At 41.0% G+C, this 13,457-nt stretch overlaps 1 protein-coding gene across 1 annotated transcript; it reads left to right on the top strand.

Annotated features, from left to right (window-relative positions):
* Positions 1 to 1,092: 1,092 nt before the first annotated feature.
* syngr2b (synaptogyrin 2b) lies at positions 1,093 to 12,893 on the top strand. The gene is made up of 4 exons (XM_034099025.2): positions 1,093 to 1,364; positions 9,991 to 10,228; positions 11,270 to 11,406; positions 12,633 to 12,893. Exons 1-4 carry the CDS (start codon positions 1,254 to 1,256, stop codon positions 12,891 to 12,893), a joined length of 747 nt encoding a protein of 248 aa, XP_033954916.1. The 5' UTR covers positions 1,093 to 1,253.
* Positions 12,894 to 13,457: the final 564 nt, after the last annotated feature.

Here is a 13,457-nt window from a genome sequence, read left to right as displayed (position 1 = left end):
TTCTGTCAGTAGGAGAAAAATAAAAACATGTTTTAAAATCAAAATAACACAATAACAGCCTTGTGATTAAAAAGGATCGTATTAGTATAAATAATTATAATTACAAACTTTCACAAGATGATGATTAAGCAACAAAGAAAACTTGACTTACTATCTTTAAGAAAAAAAAATCGAGTATCTCAAAATAATAAGAAACTTTTCAACAAGGGCGGTTCTAGAGCGCCAGTGCGGAGCTTGGACCCCCTGTGGGCCCCCCTTCCAAAAGAATAAATCTATGATATGCAATTTATGTAAAATACTAAGTTACTGTGCTGTAACCTGGGCCAAAGTTAACAGGGATTTTTTCCCTTCATTTAAGTTGCACTGACCGGCGACAAAGGTCCACAGTTTCTCCGCAGCGAAGGTCCCCCCGCCCCACTGCTGCAGCGCACAAGCGTGCTCTCTCTTTTTTTAAACTTTATTCTAAACTAAACATTTTAATATCTCCTTCCTGCATTAAATGTGCCCCCCCATTACATGATTGGCCCCATCACGGCCCCAGATTAGTCTAGAACTGCCACTGCTTTTCACTACTTAGTATCTCAGAATAATGACTTAGTATCTCAAAACAACAAGAACGTTTATAAATTGACTTATAATTTCGAAATAATTACCTAGTATCTAAATGAACAACTTAGTATCTAAAATAACAAAAAAACGTTTCCAAATAATCACATAGTATCTGCAAAATAACTATCTCAAAAATAATGATTTCGAATCTCAATATATAATGACTCAATATTTCAATATATTTTTTTATTTTTAATTTCTCAAAATAATTAATAATTACATTATTTTATTATCTTGTCAATAATTACTTTCACAGTAGTATTGCAAATAATTGAGACACTTTCTCGAAATACAAGGACTCAGTATCTCAAAAGTAAATATAGGCCTAGCCTATTTAAAAAAGAAAACTATCATAAGTACAAAATCAATATTTCTGAGTAAGTTTCTAAAACTAATGACTTGCATAATATTTGTTTGTTGATATCACATTGGCGGAAGTTTCTGGGCTCCTAAACTCCGCCTCTCCTTCGCGCAGCCTGACAGCGTGTCCGCGTGCGCAGCTCCTCTGGGTGGCACTTGTCTTCGTGAAGCAGCACGATAGGAGCTGAGAATAACTTGACCCCTGCAGAAGTTAAATTGAGTTAAACTGGTAGTCTGTGCAGTCAAACAGGTGTACCTACACGGTGAGCGGCTGAACGGGACACATGGAGGACACGGGCGGTGCTACTGCGTACGGGGTTTCGCTCGCGGGAGGAGGCTTCGACTTCTACAAGTTTATCCGACAACCTCAAACCATCGTGCGGATACTCAGCTGGGTGAGTGGGCGTAGGGATTTATGTTTTAACAGAGTGTGTACAAAGGTTGAAAGGAGACAGCAGATATATCCAACCGCGAGCAGATGCGCGAGCAGATGCGCGTGAGACCCCTCTGTCGGTCGGTTTAAAAACATATTTATTTTTGCCGGAACAACAGGCTACTGTGTGCAGCGGCTCCGCGGGGCTTCATGTTGCAGCAGCTGGTGTGTGACAGCAGCTCGGAGACAGCGCAGGTCAACACTGCTGTTGTCAGAGGACAAAAGACAGGAAACTGAAACGGAGAAAGAGGCAAAACACAATCTCAAATCTAAAATGTTAACTTGAATCTGTCAGTGATTTCTGCAGCCTGTAACACTATAGCTGTGTTTATCAAAGGACAGAGGTTGGAGTACTCAGATGATCTTGTACTTAAGTTAAAGTAGAAGTACCAGAGTGTAGGAATACTCTGTTACAAGTAAAAGTCCTACAATAACATGTTACTCAAATAAAAGTACAAAAGTATTGGCATCAAAATATACGTAAAGTACCAAAAGTAAAAGTACTCATTATGCAGATTGTTGTATTCAGAATTATATATATTATACGTTCTGATTTTTTAATGATTGATCATTAAAGTGTTCTCAAAGCTGGTAAAGGTGCAGCTAATTTTAATGACTTTGTATACTGCAGGGTAGCTTGTGAATTTACTCCAGGTGGAACTAAAGTCTTATTTAAGAGTTACTCCAAATATGTAAAGTAACTAAAGGTATTAAATACATTTAGTGGAGTAGAAGTACAAAGTAGCAAAATATTGAAATACTCGAGTATTGTCCCACAACATTTGACTTAAGAACAATACTTGAGTAAATGCACATAGTTACTTTACTATGGGATTAGTTTTGTATCATAACGGCCCGTCCACACAGCGGCGTGCGCTGACGCTTGCCGGCGGGCGTGTCTGAAACTCGACCAACAACCAATCACATGAATCTCCCGCCCCTGACACACAAGCAGCGGTTTGATTGGCTAGAGCTTGTACTGGCATATGATTCGATTGGCTGACGCTTCTGCTGAGGCGTCAAAAGTTGAACATTGCTCAACTTTTGCAGCGAGCCACGCCAGCTACGCTCCACGTCGCTTCCCACGATGCATTTCGGCTAAAAGTGACGTCACCCCATTCAAAGTGAATGGTGAAGCGTCAACGCACGCCGCTTTGTGGACGGGCCGTTAAGCTACAGCAACACTTTCTCAGAATAAAGCAACACTATGAGTTTAAAAGGAAAAAAAACTAAGTCAAGCAAAATAAAATTAATTTCAAAAATAAAACTATAAGTTGCAAACAAATCATTTGTGTAATCATGTAAACTATAAGTATTTTTTGTTTTAACATAGGTTTTTGTTTGCAGTTCTTGTTTCTTCTTTCTCAATGATCAGACTTTTGCTCTCGCTGCAGCTCTCTCGTTTGCGCTCCCTCATTTTTTGTAGAGACCATAGGTAGAGACCAGTCTCAAGTCAGCACCGCTGCAGACCTGCAGACTCGCTGTTTGAGGGCTTGATAGCCCACTCCCCCTCCACACTCGTTGCTTTGGAACAGCCCTCAATATGGCGGACCCTCCGCGTGAACGCGCAAACGGAGGGGTAGGGTGTAGGGTGTAGGGGGCGGTTTGGGAATGGGCCAAACATCCCAGGTGGGCGGGACTTTCAGGGGTGTGTCCCCATTGGCTACTCGGCTTTTGAGTGACAGACCACTAAACCACAGATCATACAGTGCAACTCATGCAGCAAACTCCGGAGTTCACTCGGCCACATCACCCCCTAAACGCACCAGGAGCGTCTGCGCCGCGCTGCGGCTGCGCTGCGCTGCGGCTGCGCTGCGGCTGCGACATCCTCCTGCGACCTAACACACCAGGCGCGTTTCAAAACGTTGCGGAAGCGGAGCGTCGTGTGTGCAGCCTCGCAATTGTTGTTGATTTTGGAATATTTCCTGGACATTTGTACTTCTACAAGTAGTAGGCTACGTAGTTAAATGGTTTATGTTTGTGTCTGTTTAAATCGTGTTTATTGTTGTTATTTCCTATGTTGTTGTGTTGCAGACTACAGACACAGTTAATAATAATTGTAATATTCCAGTTATAAACGACATGAATCAAAGATGTGCTTTATTTTAGTGGTAAAAACATATGCATTCATCATCATAATTATTGTGTATATATATATATATATATATATATATATATATATATATATAATGTACAGTGCCTGTAAACCGGAGGAGAACGCTGGCATGTATTCTCCTACTTGAAAGACGGTGGTGGGGGGGAGGAGAAGGAGCCGGTTTTGGGTGCACCCCCTCAACCAGCAAAGCAGACAACAAGGTGATTTTCATCACTTCCTGCCTGCGCCGCGCTGCGCCGCGTCAAAAATAGGATTCATCCTATATTTTGGAAATTCCTTGCGGCGAGGAGCTTCTGGGACGCTTCGAGCCTGGTGGAATAGCACCCATTGACTAGAGTGGCCGTGATCTTTGCGAATGCCGCGGCACAGCCGTAACGCAGCGCAGACGCTCCTGGTGCGTTTAGGGGGTTAGTGTTGGTGTCTCCTGGGGGGGTTTTCATGAACATATCGGACTTATCTTATGGATTGCTGTGCATTATACTTGTGATTTGTAGTTCATACTTTATTCCAACTTTAAATATTTTAATACCTGTCCTGAATACACTGCTGCTGTTAAATAATTTCCCAATTTGGGATTGATAAAGTGTGTCTATTTATTTTATAGATTAAAAAAACACATCTGTATTTTTAAGCTAAAGGTGATACACAATATAAACTGTATACTATTATTTTTCAAAGACATGTTACATTTCAAAAGCATATATTGCTAGGTTTAGGACAAACAATTAAAGACTGCTTTAATTGAACAAATTCTGCAATATAAAAGTGGCAGATTTGCTTTATTAAACAGACCACCAGACCTAGGCTGCATACCAACACAATTAGGAACATGCTCACATCTTACTATGTTGGTCTGAAGAGCTGAAGCATTCATACACAATGGATAAAACCGGTGTTGTCTCATTCTATATCCTGTGAGAAAATGATATACATTTAGCATTAACAACTCTACATACTATTCCTAGCCTGAGGAAGATCTGAATAATCAACAGATTTGAATGGAATCTCTAACATTTTCATGTAGAATAAAGACTAAAGAGTGATTATACAAATTACATGTATTGAAATTTGAACCAGAAGATGAAGTCTCAAAGAATGTTTTAAATAAAAGGACATAAAACAAAAAGGTGGATAATAATAAAATCTATTACATGTATATGTAAAGACATTTGGTCAAATGAAATGACACTGAGCCAGTAATGAAGCTGGTGCAGGTCTTTCTTCATGCCCCCCCTCCGTGCTGTCCCCTCAGAGGAAGTGGGGAAACGGGATAAGACTCTGGACGCCACGCTGTCTCAATGATCCACACTCTTAATATGAGAGGAACATAAATGTTTTAGGAAATGAAAATCAAATGAAAAATATGAAGTTAACAAATAAAAAACAGCTCAGGGGCAGTCATGGACGGTAGGTTTTCCTACAAAGTTAACTCAGCCTCCATTTATTTTCATATCAAATTAGCGTGTTAATAAAATAAGCTATCATGGCTTATACTTGCATATCTAAACAGAATCATGAAAACCTGTTGGTAGAGTCAGGCACACGAGTCCGTTTGAGTGTGTGCGCCGGTGTCTGAACGCTCACTCACTGCTAGCTATGTAGCTAACTGTTAGGCTACTTAGCTTGCATTGTTATGGATCTAAAGGTAGCACAAGCTAACTTTCATAGCACAGCTTTACTTCTCACTTAACACAATAAAGAAACAGACCGTATAGGACAAACAACACAAATGATCAATACTTACATATATTTTCACTTGTAGTATTATTGATTTAGATTAGATTGATTCAACTTATTGTCATTACGTAGTACAGGTACTATGTAACAAAACGGTTTCTCTGCATTTGACCCATCCTAGTGTTAGGAGCAGTGGGCTGCCATTATGTACGGCGCCCGGGGAGCAGTGTAGGGAACGGTGCCTCGCTCAGGGACACCTCGGTAGCACTTGGTCTTTCCGGGACTTGAACTGGTGACCTTCCAGTTGCCAAGCCAAGTCCCTAAGGACTTCGCCACCACCGCCCCAGTTATAATAATTGAAATGCTGGTTCTTCTGGGGGTCTTCTGTCCACGCTCAGCTAGCTACCGCACCGCAGCTGCCTGCACTGTACAATCGCTGGAGGACTGGGCTGTCACTCAAAAACTGAGTAGCCAATGGGGACGCACCCCTGAAAGTCCCGCCCACCTGGGAGGTTTGTGTCAGAATCTCAAACAAAAAATGAGGGAGCGCAAACGAGAAGAGCTGCAGCGAGAGCAAAAGTCTGATCATTGAAAAAGAAGAAACAAGAACTGCAAACAAAAACCTATGTTAAAACAAAGAAAAAGACTTATAGTTTGTTTGCAACTTATAGTTTTATTTTTGAAATGTATTTTATTTTGCTTGACTCAGTTTTTTTTTCTTTTAAACTCATAGTTTTGCTTTATTCTGAGAAAGTGTTGCTTTATCTTTATGATACAAAACTAATCCCATACTTTACACCACTTTACAACACAACACAAACTCAAATCTAGGATGTGTGATGAATTTGAATCCGTCTGTGATTTATGCAGCCTGTAACACTATAGCTCTGTTTACTAAAAGGAGGTTTACATTCATTGTAACTTCTAAAGACAAAGATATTACTGTCTACTACAATGTTTAGCATGGCAAAACTTGTAAAATACGAGATATCAATAGTTGTTGTCAAAAAGGTTTTTTCCATTAATGTATTTTCTTAAAGGGGTTTTCCTGTAGCAGGGAAAGTTTGGGGAAGGAGATATTAGCTGCTGGTCACCTGTTGCTAGGCAAATCTTGTGGCGATGATTTGTTTTTGTTCTTATGAGGAAACTGATCTAGAAAGTCCAAAATGAATTGTAACCAGACAGGTTATACAATCAAATATGTTGTTGTCGTTTAACCCGTGAGATTGTGAGCACGCAGATTTGAAGGATTGTTTCTGTCCTTGTACTTCATGGTCAAAAAGAAAGTAAAGATTTTGGTCCTCATTCAGAGTGAGTGTTATTGTACGTGCTCTCGTCTCCTTTCTGACTCCGGCCTTTGATTATTGAGAGACTGAGTTTGATTTTCATTTACTTGGTTCATGAAGCGTAAACTATCTGTGAGGCATGCGGGGTGGCTGCCCGATTTGGGGAAATAATGGAATTGCGATTTTTCTGAAAGATATTGCGATTGCGATTCGATTTGCGATATTTGTTTTTAAGCGACCCAACGGAAGTTTATTGTGAAATGCCGCCATATCTCCGGTTAGGAAGGTCGTATCAACGTGCTCCCGTCTCTAGCACCCCCACAGCCCGAGCTACGAGTGAATGAACTAAACTTCCGTTGGGTTGCTTTAAAGTCAAGCTTCAGTTTAAGATTCACCCTGTAATAGATGTAAAACATGTGATGGAGCATCACTAACCTGACTCAGATGGTTTGTTTCACCAAACTATCTAGGAAAGCTCCATTGGAAGCCATTTGGAAAAGGCAGGCACTTTCAAAAATACTTGGCAGGTGATTGGATCAATCTGTCTATCACCTTCTATCATGGGCCACTTCTGATTGGTTAACAATGGCTGGTACATGTGGAGCACAGCACTTCTGATTGGTGTGGGTGACTGACACACAAGAAGAAAAAACAAAAGTTTAAAAAAGATCGCAGGCTTTGCGATTTGATAATCGCATCATTTAAAATCGCGATTTCGATTTAAAATCGATTAATCGTTCAGCCCTACAGGGTGAGTGTATTTTACGGATGAGAAAACACACAGCGTCACCTAGACACTGTAGAGAATCCAGTGTGGTAAATGAGGACAGAATGTGCTCCGGTTGTACCAGCTGCTGTGTGTTGCTTGAGATGATGGCGGTCACTGGTAAACAGGGCCTAATGTGCAGGTAAGGTGACACCTCTCTCCCCCCTTGACCCTCGCTTTTAATCGAGGTGAATATGTGGTGCTACTGCTCTACCACACACACACACACACACACACACACACCCACACCCACACACACACACACACACACACACACACACACACACACACACACACACACACACACACACACACACACACACACACACACACACACACACACACACACACACACACACACACACATATATATATACTTTGTGCAACTGTGCCCAGCTCATCTCAAATTCACATTGGCTAGCTAATCTCACTTCCACGAAACAGCACCTATGACACAAGGGAGATTGTTCGCTTTGTAGCACTGCCTACAGGTCCCATGATGCACCACTTCTGCACCTGGGACAATTAAAAATTCTGGGTACAATGGCACTTGGTCATTTAAAGTGTTGAATGGCCTTACTATTGTTACTCTGTAAAGAAAGTGTATTAGAAGTATATATATGTTAATTATGTGACAATATGAACATTTCATGATTATCCTGTTCAAAATCATTCTTAAACTCTAAAATGGCACCAATTTATCCTGAAATTACTTTATCTTAAATGTTGTTGAAGAATCACATATTTATAACTGCATTAGTGATAGAATGCACATCTTTTTTTGGTTTACATTTTTGGGGTGAAAAACAAACAATGTTACATAAGGTAATCATCACAATTTCACCCTGCATAATTAAAGGTTACATTTAATAAAATAAAAATAAATGTATATACTGTGTGTATAAAAACTCTTATCACGGTATTTTTCCAAATTATAACGGTGTCATGGTAATTATTTATTTACTTTCAATGACTGTTAATGTATTTATACGTTTTTCCTATCATAGACTGTCCCTCGAATAAATGCGTCTTTTGACTCGACTTTACTTTAGGCATTTCACCAGTAGTGCTTTTTGAAGCAGATCATATCTTTATACATTCTTCGTACTCCAATAAGTGCTTTCTGTTGAGGTGGTGGGTGGGAGTACATTACTTGTGTTACCTCCTTGGGCAACAATTTTAGTAAGACAACATTCACAATAAATGTTTGTTTGGTCCACGTCACGTCCAGACGACAGTCACAGCTCCTCTCCTCGTATGTCATATCCATCTCCAGTCTCATTTTCTTCAGTGTCCATCTTCACATTCAGCTTCACATGTTATGCTACTGCTACTACGTTTGGCACTGTACCCCAGCATTCATTTCAGTGGTGCGGCAGTGAAATGACTCCCCAGGGGACTCCTTTCATTGCCGCACCGCTCGAGCGCCCATCGCCACTTTTTCAACAGTATTGTGGTTTATTAAAAATGAATATCATACAGTATTCGGTATGAAACGGTACACCGCCCAGCACTACCATCTGCATTAAACTCCTATATCTTTCCATCCCACAGTGAGCCCCCAAAGCTTCCTCTATACACATATAGAAGGATAAGGCTAACATGTCTTGTAACATCTGTCACTCGACACACAAACCATCTGTCTGTTCAGTTCAGAAACACCGTCTGCTCCACTAACGATCACTCACTTTTGTCTTGTGTTTTGGAACTCCCCCCACTACATTCACTTCCCTACTGTCTCGGTCTTCTGCAATTGTTCAGTTCTTTTTGTCTCACCCAGGATTGTGGCCCATTTTCTCTCTCCTTTCTGCTCTCTCATCTGACCTTGTCCTCCTTCCCACCCGTTCAAACTGTTGCTCTCCATCTTCCTCCCCGATCTCATTATGAGTGTTGTTAGTGGCATCTCTGCAGTCACATGGCAGGCAGCTGCACTCAGAAGTAAGTCACATGGTTAGGTGGGTAACCAGAGGAGACAGCAACAGAGCACAGGACGCTCAGTGGGACCGGGCCGTAGATAGTACTCATCACTTTGTAAACACGCGATGAGCAGAAGAGTATTTAAAGAGATTGTTTATGATGACACACATTTGTATCCCTGTTTGTGTAATGATGCACATTTCCCCTCTGTGGGACTAATAAAGGTATTCTGATTCTGATCTGATTCTGATTAGTTAAATAGGAAATGGACAGGTTCTTTCAGGACTTTCTTTAAATGTTATGACACATTATTTTAGGGTTTTCTGTGGAGATGGCTTTCAGTAGGCTGAGGATGTTGCTTATTTTGTCACATGAAAATAAATGTTGAGGACTCACTATTAGTATATTTGAAATATTTGATATTTAAACTGCTTTACAGGAAGCTCTGTAATACAATGAAAGCTGAACACATTATTTGCATAGAGGACACAAAGCTACTGATTGAAAACGTTTTTGGAAGCAGATCCAAATACCACATGTCGGGGTTTTGTTTGAATTCACCACTGGAGTTTTCCAAATGCTCTCCCTCTCAACAACATTTTCATATCACAGTGATTCTGATTTTTCAGTAAGACTTTAGTTCTCTGCTGGTAGATTGTCACATGGTGCTTTTATGAAGTGAAACTAATGGCTGCCCGAAAAGGAAGCAAATCAGTCTCAAAACCACATTGAGCAGTTCTATGTTACTGTTAATCTGAGAAATTCCTATTGTGTGACTTTGCAAATTATGAAAGGCCACATTTTCCTTTTCTCCCTATCAATGTAGATATTTGCCCTGGTGGTGTTTGCCTCCATCACAACAGAGGGATATGTCAACACTGCCCACAGTCCCGAAGCAAAGTGCATCTTCAACCAGAATGACTCGGCATGTCATTACGCTATCGGCATCGGTGTGATTGCCTTCCTGGCATGTGTGGCCTTCCTGGTGTTGGACGTTTACATGCCTTTTATGAGCAACGCAAAGGAAAGGAAATACGCTGTCATGGCCGACCTGGGATTTTCAGGTGAGCAGGAGAGTCAAAGTGATTTCTTAGTTGGTTTGTTTGAGATTTAAAGCTGCACTAATCAATATTTTATTTTACTATCACACAATTACTTAAAGGTGGGTAGGTAATTTTGGAGAAACCAGCTCGAGTGCGCTAGAATTTGAAACAGCCGGAAAATATCTGCCACTTCCTTACAGAGTCCCTCCTCCAATACACACAAACGCGCACATGACCAATGAGGGCACGAGCTAAGTTTGTGCACAGATGGAAGGCTGACAGGCAGGTAGGCCATCCAGTTACTTTAGCCGGGCCGGCTCAGATGATTGGTCGTGCTTTTTACAGTACTACGGCTTCCACAGATGAACATTTCTTTATGGATTTGTTGTCAAAGCACTTAAGATATTCATTGCTGTCCGGATGTTAAGAGCATTCCATGGAATATAACAAAAATGTATCTCGAGCCGGTTTCTCAAACTTACCTACCCCACCTTTAATGGATTGAGATAGATGTCCCACAGAGAAATGTCAATCTTCTCTGGTGTTCCCCTCAGCTCTGAAACCCTGGCTCCAAAATAGTTGAACAAGCTCTTAATTTATATCAGGGCTGCAAAAAGTCTACACATCTTCTGTCCTTATCTCCAGATCAACTTTATGTCAATGTTTTATTTATACAGAAAGCCCCTGAGTAATAACGTAATATGCAAAAGGCTGCTGTCTGTTTTCCTGACATAACAAGACGTATATTATACATCGCTGCACGCAGTAGAGGATGAGTGTGCTGCAGATGACATCACAGATTGGGATGAGGTTAATCATTCATCAGCTGTACATGACACAGTTCACAGTCAGCCATTCTTCGAGGAAACAAAGAAGTAGTAGTTTGGAAAACATCTTGTTGAATTGAGCAGATGGCAACAAGAGAGCTCTTTGTGTTCTTTTGACATTGTTGTTAGTATTTCACAGGATTTTACTCCTCATATCAGGGTTTTCAGCCGAACACTTTTGTTGTCTTTTCATGCAGTGAGTAAATGTACATCTGTGTCCTTCTATGCTTTGCAGGGGCGTGGAGCTTCCTGTGGTTTGTGTGTTTCTGCCTGCTGGCCAGTCAGTGGGCCAAAACTCATAACGTCAGCGGTCTCCCAGAGGACGCCGCCCGTGCCACCGTGGCCTTCTCCTTCTTCTCCATCGCCACTTGGGTGAGCGGGAATGCTAAAAACAGCTCATATTTGTATTCTCGTCTGAGTGAAAGCTTATTATCATATTTCCCGAAATATAGACTTGAACCCTGCATACGGTCAGTAATCAATGTTCAGTATTTATTTATGGCTGTCAGTATTCTCACATGATATCACAGGAAATCCCATAATGTATGTGGAAATCTTCCTGGTTGGTGTGTTCAATTATGGTGGGAACTTTGGACATTTTACGCTTGAATCAGCTGCTAAACAGCAAACATTTTATCACTAGAAACTTTGATTAAATGTGTGTCATACAAGTAAATGTATTATTGTACTGACTTGATATTACTACAAGAGCTGAGAGCAAACACCCAATATTTGCTTTTTGTTTGTCTTCTGGACAAATCATGGGTTTGAGGTGTCCCACCATCACTTGAATGCACCATTCAGGAGGCTTCAATACCACACATTTGGCTCGGATAATGGAGTTCATTTATTTTTACGTAATAAGAAACAAAATCTATTGTTTGCAAAAAGATTAATCTCATTTGAATACATCTGGAATAGTTCAAAAGCTTTTAATCAACAAATTAGATCCACAAATATTCTTTTAAACATCTAATTTCATTTTCAAGTCAAATAAAATGCACTTTGCATTATCAGGATTGTCAGTAGGTCAAATCACATGACCCTATGAAAACAATACTTGAACAGACTACAGGTGCACTGTTTGTTTTAGATCACGTGGTTTCAGTTCCTGTCTTTTTGTTGCTACTGCTTTTTAATCAAATGCAACATGGGAGACTAGCTCTTGTAATACAAGAGGAGCTCTTACTCTAAATGTTCATCTGCCATTTTCAATGCAAATGAAAAAGAACATCATCCACAAATGAACATTAATTAACAAATGTTTTTATTGAACCAGCTCTTATGATGAACTGATTGTTCATAATATTCATCAATTGTAATCCGAGTTGATGATTTACCCATTATTGTTTCCTTCATCCCGATTGCATGTTATCAGTTACTACCCAACCATGTGTAACAGCTTAATGCAGTATATGTCATAGTGATGGATTACTTCCCCCAATCTAAACCAGTTCAGTTGGAAGTTGATAATAATATGTCCATCAGTCAAATAAGTCCAAAGTAAACTACGGCACATCCTCGGAAATGCTGTATAAAAAAACGTGAATCGTTGAAAGTACTGGAAAAACTAACTGTAATACGTTTTCGTTATGCAGGGAATCCTGACCTACTTTGCTCTGGTCCGTTTCCGGCGCGGCGTGAACGATTCGACCCTCCCGACCTACACAGAGCCTCCACAGGATCACCACACCGCCTACCCTCCCACCTACGCCCCTACCTCCTACAACCCCACCACCTACACCCCTACCACATACTCAACCTATCCCAGCAGTGTGCCCGACATGCAGCCGCAGCCTCCCTTCACCCCCACCCCCCCGCCGCCAGCCGACGCCGGCTACCAGCCGCCCAGCTACTGAGAGAAAGGGACGAGGCGGCGTTTCCTCTGTCGGCTCACTGATGGGAGCTGCACTGCGCAGGCTGAGCTATATCATATTGATGTGATTTGACATTTGATTCAACAATCTTTCTAAGTGTTTTTCGACTTAAAAGCCTGAGCAGTGTAGATGAGAGACGCTGCTGTTTACGTCAAAGGGTCTCAAGTCAGATCTTAAGAAATCAGCTGACCGTTGAGATCAGTGCTGACTTTAGACCTGTGTACAAAGATGCAACTTTTGTTTACCTCAAATAGGCTGATCCTGCAGAGGATAGGTAGTTCAATTGAACAGAGGAGGTCAAAGGTCATGTGACGTTGTAAAGAATACCTGTGACGGCTCCAGCTCTCTGTTGGAACCTGACTATGTGCATTTGTACATAGATCCTACCGTGCAAAGCTGCCATTTTAATGGTTGTATGTGCCTGGATTTCTTTTCTTATTTGGTTTAGCGGATTCTTTCCCTTCAGTACATTTATCTTGAGGACCTTTATTAAACTGTTGGGTGGGATGTAATACATTGACAAATGATTTTGTGGGAGTGCAGTTG

Source organism: Pseudochaenichthys georgianus, chromosome 1, assembly GCF_902827115.2.
Source record: "Pseudochaenichthys georgianus chromosome 1, fPseGeo1.2, whole genome shotgun sequence".
NCBI classification, from domain to species: Eukaryota; Metazoa; Chordata; class Actinopteri; order Perciformes; family Channichthyidae; genus Pseudochaenichthys; species Pseudochaenichthys georgianus.
This window is presented reverse-complemented; position numbering and strand designations above follow the sequence as displayed.

Coding starts and splice junctions, on each gene's coding strand:
- syngr2b (XM_034099025.2), top strand. CDS start 1,254: ATGGAGGACACGGGCGGTGCTACTGCGTACGGGGTTTCGCTCGCGGGA. Junction 1,365..9,990: donor TCGTGCGGATACTCAGCTGG/GTGAGTGGGCGT, acceptor CTATCAATGTAG/ATATTTGCCCTGGTGGTGTT. Junction 10,229..11,269: donor GGCCGACCTGGGATTTTCAG/GTGAGCAGGAGA, acceptor TATGCTTTGCAG/GGGCGTGGAGCTTCCTGTGG.